General features: G+C 52.9%; 1 protein-coding gene and 1 long non-coding RNA gene across 3 annotated transcripts in view; one reads left to right on the top strand and one right to left on the bottom strand.

Annotated features, from left to right (window-relative positions):
- Positions 1-205: 205 nt before the first annotated feature.
- On the bottom strand, positions 206-4441 carry LOC144329296 (uncharacterized). Its single transcript, XR_013394778.1, has 2 exons — positions 4305-4441; positions 206-935 (listed from the first exon to the last, which is right to left on the bottom strand). It is a non-coding gene; the product is annotated as an uncharacterized LOC144329296 (long non-coding RNA).
- Positions 1605-8529, top strand: part of SHH (sonic hedgehog signaling molecule) — a 33077-nt gene continuing 26152 nt past the window's right edge. The window contains exon 1 of one of the 2 annotated variants that reach the window (XM_028750116.2): positions 1605-2401. In XM_028750116.2, the coding sequence (XP_028605949.2) occupies positions 2099-2401 (303 nt within the window). In that variant the 5' untranslated portion in view covers positions 1605-2098. Of the gene's footprint in view, positions 2402-4855; positions 4973-8529 lie in introns of those variants that run through there. The other variant, XM_077936751.1, reaches the window with a different exon arrangement.

Here is an 8529-nt window from a genome sequence, read left to right as displayed (position 1 = left end):
CTGCAACAGGTTCGATTGGCAACCCAGCGTTCGCCCTGGAAAGCGCCGATCCCCAAACTGGTTAAGCTGATGCAGTAAAATGATAAAGGAGAGTCATTTCACTCTGGGGCTCACGACTCCAGTAAATACGTTTGGTTTACTTAGGAGTAAGTCCCTTGATTCCCACCGAGTTTACTTTCTAAGGAAGTACGGGAAGGATCGGGGCTCCGCCCTAGAGCAACTTTACTTGCAAGTAAAAGTCGACATGACGTTTCTCACGGGTAAACGAAGTTCAAAACCAACCTGGGACTTGGGGCTCAACGTGGCAATTCCTGTATGGATCTGTGCTTTAAAATATACACAATCTTGTTACACCAATGGGACTACTCCGGAGTAAGTAGGGGGGAAAGCTATGCTTGCTGCAGATTGTTATAATTTTGCAGAATGACCCACTTCTTTCGAAACTTGGGGTCTGTTTGAGATTTTATGATAATTCACTTTTTTCTCAAGCAAGGCTTGCAAGTAACGAGAGTCTTGTGAAAAGTCTGGAGACGTTCTGAAGATCGTAGTGGGTAGCTTGATAAATAGGTGGTAGCTTTTTTTATACCCCCCTCCTCAGGGGGGGGGGGGGAATGTCCTTATTTATTTCAGTGAGTTGACGTTGCTGAATTCCTGTGAGATGCTTTCTTTGGAAACCTCCAAAGCGAACAACAGGCACGACCAACCTGTTTGCTCATGGTTGGGACTCGGCAAAGGCCGTTGAAGCTGCTCTTATCTCCAGGCCCATCTCTCCACGATTTTGCTCGTCTCTCATCACCTTTGTCCGACCAGGAGCTTTCTGCAGCCCGGGATAAAGGCGACCGTTGCCAGCCAGCGGGAGACAACCATTAATTTCACATTAAACTTAGCCCCATCCGCGCCGTTCACTTGATGACGCGTGAGGAGTCCCACGGCAACTGGGGGAAGAAATAAACTTGGATAAAGCAAAAACTTATTTTCAAAACTTTCGGATTCCGCCCCCCCCCCAAATCCGTATTTTATATCATTTGCATATATCATAACCTCATCCGCAAAGTTATTTCAACATAAGCAGCTTTGGTCAACCTTATTATGTAAAAATAAATCCTTTAAAAAATACCCCCCTTCCTTGTCTTCGAGGTCAAGGTGGCGGAGGTGCTAAGTCTAACTTTTTTCGGAAGTTGCCCCCTTAAGTTCTCTTCCCCCCGCCCCCCCCCCCGCGATTTCAAAAGGTCCTTTCCATTGTGTTTCTATCTAGATGGGTAGATAGCAAGGTGTCTCGCTTCCACTCCGCTCCATATATTCCACACCAGCATCTGTTACTTTTCCTAACAAAAATTTACCACTCTGCCAAAAAAAAAAAAAAAGTTTAAGAGGAGTGGAAGAAGAAAAAAGAAAAGAAAAGAAAAGAAAACATGTAATTGATGTTATCCCAAGAAAGCTCAGTCTCCACCCCCTTTCATTTCCAAGCCCTTCAGGTACAAGGAGAAGAGCGAGAGAATGAGAGATGTTCCAAGATTTTTTTTTGTTGTTGATGGTTTTTTTTTTTGCCTTCTTCAGGGTTAATACATCAGAAGGCGAGCTTCTCCCGCCTCGGCCAATCAGAACTCAGCCCTGGCAGCTATAATATAGAACTAAAGGCAGGCTCCACTCACAAGCGTTTGTAGCTGAGCTCCCATTAGAATCCAGACCTTTTTTTCCCTCCCCCTTCCTTCCGCCTTCATTCTTGCTTTCCTGAACGTTTTTTTGGGGGGTCTCTGCCTCCCGGTGCCACGATCCCAACTCCGATGAGTTCCGTTATCACAAGCGACCTCCTCGAAGCTGCCATTCCAGCACCTGTCTGGCTAGGGATCGGGGGAGAGTATCCGAAGGAGCAGGCAGCGAAAAGGCGATAGCAGGCTCTGGAAGAACCGCAGATCTCCAGAGACAGAGAGAGAGGGAGAGGGAGAAAGAGACAGATAGAGAGACCGAAAGAGGCAGAGAGGAGACACACACACACACACACACACACACCCAGCAGCCAGGCAGGGAGCCGTGTGCGCGCGTGTGTGTGTGCGTGCGTGCGCGCGCGTGGAAAGTGGCCGTTTCCTCCACGGACGGAATGCTGCTCTTGCGGAGAATTGGTCTCCTGCTGGTCTTCGTGGGCGCTCTGCTGCTCTCCTGCGGGCTGGCTTGTGGACCGGGCAGGGGCTTCGGCAAGAGGCGGCACCCGAAGAAGCTGACCCCTTTAGCCTACAAGCAGTTCATTCCCAACGTGGCAGAGAAGACGCTGGGCGCCAGTGGAAGGTACGAAGGCAAGATCAGCCGCAACTCGGAGCGCTTTAAAGAGCTCACCCCCAATTACAACCCTGACATTATTTTTAAGGATGAAGAGAACACGGGAGCCGACAGGCTGATGACACAGGTCAGGAAAAAAACGATACACCCTTCCGCTTCTTCTCGTTCAGACGTTCGCGCTTTGTGTGTGCGTGTATGCGGGGCGGGGCGGGGAGAGGTGGGGAGCGGGGACCCCCTGAGTTTAAGCGTCCTCTCCTTCAAGGCATCCCGGCATCCTCCTCCCATCCTCCCCTTTCCTCGTCCTTAGCTCTGTTTTCTCAATGGGTCTCCATAAGTTTGCAAGAGAAAGGTGGGCGGGTGGGCGCCTCTACCTGTCTGCCTATCTGTGTGCATTTATTCCTTCTCCTGGGCTGTGACCAGGGAGGCTGGAGAGAGGGGGAGCGCGCGCGTGTGAATGGTGTGATAGTTGCAGGGAGAACCACGCTATGCCCTTCCCTGGGAGTTGGTTGGTTAGCTGGTTCTGAGTGCATCCTGCCCCCTCCCCACCCCCCAAGGGACCTACTTGGATCTAACGAATAGGGTGGCGCTAATGGGGCCCCTAAGTGCATATCGACTTTGCCAAACCCCTTCTTTCCCTTGGGCATTTATTTTATTTTTATTTTTTAAATTTAGATACATACAGTTTAAATTAACCACCTTTCCCTAATTGCACCTTGCAAGCTTCTGCTAGTAAGGTCGGGATCTTTCACTTCCGAAAGGCTAGCTTGAAGTTCAGTGGCAATCATAGTAATAATAATTAATAATAATAATAATAACAACAACAGCGTGATCACCGTTATTATGCGCGTTCGACTTATCGCCGTGCTGCAAAACCATCTTTTGCAACTGTGCCAAACAGAGCGTTAATCTATCGATTTTCCTTTAAGGATGCTCACCACCAGAGCTATATTCCTTCCCCGTCCCCGCCCCCACCGCAAGAGGGGGAGGGACAAGTAACTTAACCAGCATTGCATCACTTGTTTGAGAGAAAGGGAGAATATCCGATGTATGGTTGGTGCATATATCTATCTATCTATATATCTACATGCATATATAGATACGTATATATACATATTCTGAACGCACCAGATTCCATAAATATTGGATATTGGCTAAAAATTGGACCCTGGAACTATTATCCATTAACCATCAACCTTTTACTAGGTGAAGAATTCTTCTGATCATCCTGAATCATAGCTAATGATTGCTCTTTGCTCAGGGGTGGTGGTGCTATTTGCCATAAACTCTAACCCCCCCCCCCGCCCCCGAGCACCAGCCTCCTAGTTTCGGAGTTCTCCAACTACCTGCAATGTCATCCAGTCCCTAGAAATGGGTTTCCTTCCAAATATAGGTCAACAGTCGTAGCCCCCCTCCTCCCCGCACCTCAGTCGCTATTAATATATTTAAGCCCCACCTTCGTTTCTATAATAAGAGCTCAGCTGGAGTCTCCACGAGGAGGTGGGGGGGGGATTTCCTAAACTCTGCCCTCTCCGCTCCTCTTCCCCACCTCCTCTTCCTCCTCCCCGTTCTTCTCCCGCGGCCTGATTTTCCGCACGTTTAGGAGATTTATCCGGGCCAAACGGAAGAGCGGCGGCTGCCGCCGCAATCTCCAGCCGACCACCTTAAATCTGACTGCACCTTAGGAGGGTGCTGACGCGCGCGCCGCGCCGAGGCGCGCGAGCCTCCCTTAACCAGGGACAGGCCAGCGCGCGGGGCTTGGGGAGAGTTCAGCGCCCGATCCCGCCTCCTGCAAGGCGAGAGAGAACGAAGGCGAAGCGCAAATGGAGAGGGCAAGGCCAGCGGCGAGGAAGAGGGGTGCCATTGTGGGCGACCTCCTCCTCTGCTCCAGTTCCCAGTCTCCTTCCATCATCTCCCACCCCGCCTCCACCTCCCCATACGCGCACACTTTCCTCATCTGCCAAGACGCAAGAACTGGGGGGTAGCTGTGCGGCGGCCAGTCCAGCCCATCTCGCATTTTCAGCTCCACTTACTCCTCTTGTATCGATCGCAACGGCTAGAATTTCAGTTTGTATCCTTTTGAAAGGCGGCCGAGGCGGCGGCTGCTGCTGCTGCTGCCGTCTTCTGGTGCTGCTGACTTGCTGTGTGGCGCGGAAGCTCCAGGAACAGACGCCCCCCCCCCGCCTTCTCCCTCTCTCCCTCTGTGCGCGCATCCCCACAGCACGAGCCTAACATGTTATGTCTAGATCTTCTTAGGCGAAGTCAATCAGAAAAGCAATCGCAAGCAAGTTCCTTCCTTCTCAAGAGAGCATGGGACGAGCTTGGGAACAGGGCATAGATGCATATGAGCAAGGAGGAGATGCCGGCCTCTGTTGCTCGGCTCTAGGTTGCTTCTCTACACACTACCCCCCCCCCCCCTTTCCAGCCCCGCAGCCTTCTTCTCAAGCGCCTTGGGGTCTCTCTCTGAGCGCAGAGCGCAGAGCAAAGCTTCCCTTCTTTCTACTCGGCTGGCCTCCTTTGCTGCATTAGCTAGCAGCGTTTGAACTTCTGACCTTCTGTCAACTTCCCTCAGACGAAGGAAACAGAAAAACAACATCACACACACACACACGCTTCGCAGTGCCTCTGATTCCCTTGTATACAAAGGGGGCACCTGGGAATGCGAGGTGCGGAGTGTGTGCGCAATGGGAGGAAGGGCAAGGTGAGGAGAGCTGCGCCCGCCAGGCGCCTCAGCGATGCCACTCGTCCAATGGACTTGGAAGGACGCTGGGTGGGGATTTCGAGGGTGGGGGTGAGACTTTTGGGGGGTGGGCGGGTTAAAAAGAGAGCAAGAACCAAGCAGGAGAGTGGGATCCCCGTTTGGGTGGGCCATAAGCAGACCTCGGTGGCCAAGTCCGTCGAGGCGGAGCGCAAAGGCCGCCTCGAGGGCATCCGCGGAAGCGAATCTGCTGCGCCCCCAAGTGTGGATGCGGCGCTGCAGGTTGTGGGGAGGGAGGGGTAGAAAGCGTGGGGCGGGATGTGCCTTTGAGATGCAGAATTGTCAGTATGAATGGATCTGGTGGGTCGCCTCATCAGATCTGTTCCCCCACGCCTCGTCTCCTGCTTCGTCCCGGCGCAGCCGAGATTCAGCCGAGCGTTTGCCTGCTCCTTTCAACCTTGGGGGGAAGAAAAGGGGGGGGGCGGAGAGGAGAGAGAGAGAGAGAGAGAGAGATCTGACGTCCTGGACGGAATTGTTAAACTTTCAGAGCAGTTGCTTGAATGCATTAGCCGCTGGTTAATATTAACTCCGGGAGTGGGGAGGGGGAGAAGAGCGCAAACAGAGAGAGCTCGGAGCTGGCGGGTGATTCCTAAGTTTACAGGTGACAGAAGCTCTTGGTTGAAGGGTTCTCCCCACCCCGCCTCCCACACCCAGCCCTACACACACACACACGCGGCCAGCCATTGGCTGGATCTGCAGGCAAGATAAGGGTGCCAGCTCTTTTATGATAAAGTTGGAATTCGTCTGAAATAATAATAATAAACCCCAGGGGAGCCGTTAAGGAACCGCCGCCCCCTTCATAGCTCCCGGGAACTCTGAGCTCCCGGGAGCCAAAGAGAGGCACGCAGACCTAGTCTGGAAGGTCGTTCTCGCAGCCCGATCCTATGAATATTTACTTGGGAGTCAGTGCCCCCCGAGTTCAAGGGGACGGGGACTGCTGTTTACCGGGAGTAAATCCTACTGAGCTCAGTGGGGTTTACTTCTGAGCAGCGATATATAGGATTGCAGCTTTACTCCGAAGGCACGCAGGCATGGGTTGCAGATTTTCGCAGCGCGGGACTCTGTTTACTCGAGAGTAAATCTCACACAGAGTGGGGCGGGGACGGCTCCCCGCAGCCTCGCTATGAAGGTATTGACTGGTGCATAGGAGCGCGATCCTATGCCTGCCTGCCTACTCAGAAGCCACCGCCAGCGGGGCTTACTCTCGGGTAAAACGATCGCTGCCTGGCTTGGGGACAGGCAGGCACAGGATCGCGCTGCGGCGGGCCCGACAGGTGCCTGTTCGAAGTGTGGGTCGGCTGGCTGGGGGGGAAGAGGGAGGCGGCGGGCGGCTTGTTGAGCCCCTCGGCCAGGCCCCTTTGGCGTGCGCGCGCAGACGCACACGGCGCCCACCGACGCGGTCCTGCTGCGCTTCACGGTGGCTGAGCAGAGCGGGGCTTGATCGGCGGCACACGACCCGATGAATTAATAAATAGCTGAGGCTTCACGGCTTTTGACTCTGACAATCCCGGCTCAGCCGGTCTTTCCCTCCCCCTCCTCTCTGCGCTTGGCAAAGAGGCTGCTCGGAGCTGCCAGAGAATCCCCGAAGCTGCCCTTTCCTCCCGGCCGGCCACCGCGCGCCCCGTCCCTCCAAGGCCTCCTGTTGAGAATGGAACCTGCCCTGGAAGTTCAGGTGTCTGGGCTCGGAGGGTGTAAGATTTTCCTTACGCCCCCCGCCCCCCCTTCAGCCTAGCCTGCGATGGTCAAAGTTTCAGGTCCCCACCTCCCCTTTCTGTCTTTCTTTCTTTCTTCCGCGGTGCAAAGGGAAAGGAAAGAGGCGGAATGCGCCACGACCCGGGCCACGCTGCGCAAGGAGTTTGCGCCAAGTCTGGGCACTTTCTAGTCATTGCGTGATCAGCTTCTCGCCTCTCCTTCCACAATTATGATAACGGCGCTGGTGATGTCACTGTTAATACAAAGCCCTTCCCGGCAATGCTAAGCGGTGGCGTTTTGCTCGTAGGAAGCGAAAACCTAGGCCTCGGCTGGCTGCTCTCTCTCTTGGAAAGGCTGGAACAGACGCGGGAGAAGCTCCTTCTGACCAGCAGAAACGCCCCCCTCCAAACAACAAACAACAACAACACCCCACCTCCCTCCTTTCTGAAGGACCTGAAAAGGGCACTCATGTCTTTTGCTACTTACTGCAAAGTTTGCTACTTAGTGGACGCTCTCTCCAATGTAGGGGGAGGTGCTTTTCCCCGAAGAAAGGCAAAGTCTTTTTAAAACTCGGAATGCACAGAAAAGCGGGTTGCCCGGATTGTTGTTATTTAATTGGGGGCAGATTATACATTTTCCATGTCTGGAGGGGGGGGGGGGAAGGAAAAATATAATGGAAAGAACGACCTGTGTTTTGGTATGTGTCTTTGGACTTTTCTCTGTCCTTCAAGCAATCTCTCCTCCCCTGGCCAATCCAGGCCTGTAGCAAAGCTTCTTGGGGCTTCGATAGCTGTAGTGAGGTCGGGGAAAGCGAGCGCCAGGAGGTTCCCCGGCTGCCGATTGCAGAGAGACAACTGAGGGGTTGTAGGGCTGTAGATTACGCAGAAAGACCTCGGCCAAGAGTCCCTCCCACCTGGGGACAGTCAGAACCTGGGACCTTCTGCATTCAAAGCAGGTGCTCTCTCTGTCTCTCTCCATCCCTAAACGCAGCCGAAGAGCACCCACAGGCATCAGCACCCAAATGGGCCCCAGCGAGCACATTCAGCAATATCTGCTGAGCAAGATGCAGGAAGGAAACGGCAGTCTTGACACTTGCCACTTGTATTAGGTTAGGAGGCCAGTATAGACACTGAGCAGAATCCAGTGGCGCAGCGGCTCTTGGATTTTATAACCTCAGGCTACAGGTGGGGGTTTGCATGTTTGAATTTCCTCCACACAAAAGGGAAATAATCTTCATGCAGATAAGAAACAGCATTTCAGGAAGAAGATGGGTTTGGCCTGGTCTTATTTTTTTCTGAGTGCATAGAGAGGTTTTGGTTTGTTTGGAGAAAGAAGCCGTCAGACCTGCACAGAACTTCAGTTTAACGTGGCACAGTCTAGCAAAGGCGGTTTACGGTTTGCAACTTTATTCTGAGTAAGGTGGGTAGGCAGAGTAGATCCAAGAGCAGAAAATGTGGGGCTGAGTCCTTAATCCTGCGTAGCAAGGGGTAAGTCCCATTGGCCATTTGTGCGCTTCTGACTGAACCTTGGAATCAATGCTTTTGGTATATTGGAAGGGCTTAACTTTATAGAAAGTTAGCTTTCCGTCACTTTGCTTCAAAAGCCAACCCCACTGAAATAAACGGGACTTTCCCCACTTAGCCCCCTGATCTTAACCTCAGCTCTGCTTGGGAGTAAAAATATTAGGATATGGGATGGCCAGTCCCATGGACACTTGGGAGTCTTCCGGCAGCTGCTGTTTTAAGCGTACAAAGGGCAGGACCCTAGTAGGCATGTCTACTCAGAAGTATGTCCTATTGTGTCCAGCA

The sequence above is a fragment of the Podarcis muralis genome, chromosome 12, assembly GCF_964188315.1.
Source record: "Podarcis muralis chromosome 12, rPodMur119.hap1.1, whole genome shotgun sequence".
Lineage (NCBI taxonomy): Eukaryota > Metazoa > Chordata > Lepidosauria > Squamata > Lacertidae > Podarcis > Podarcis muralis.
The sequence above is the reverse complement of the archived record's forward strand: the minus strand, read 5'-3'. Positions and strand labels throughout refer to the sequence as shown.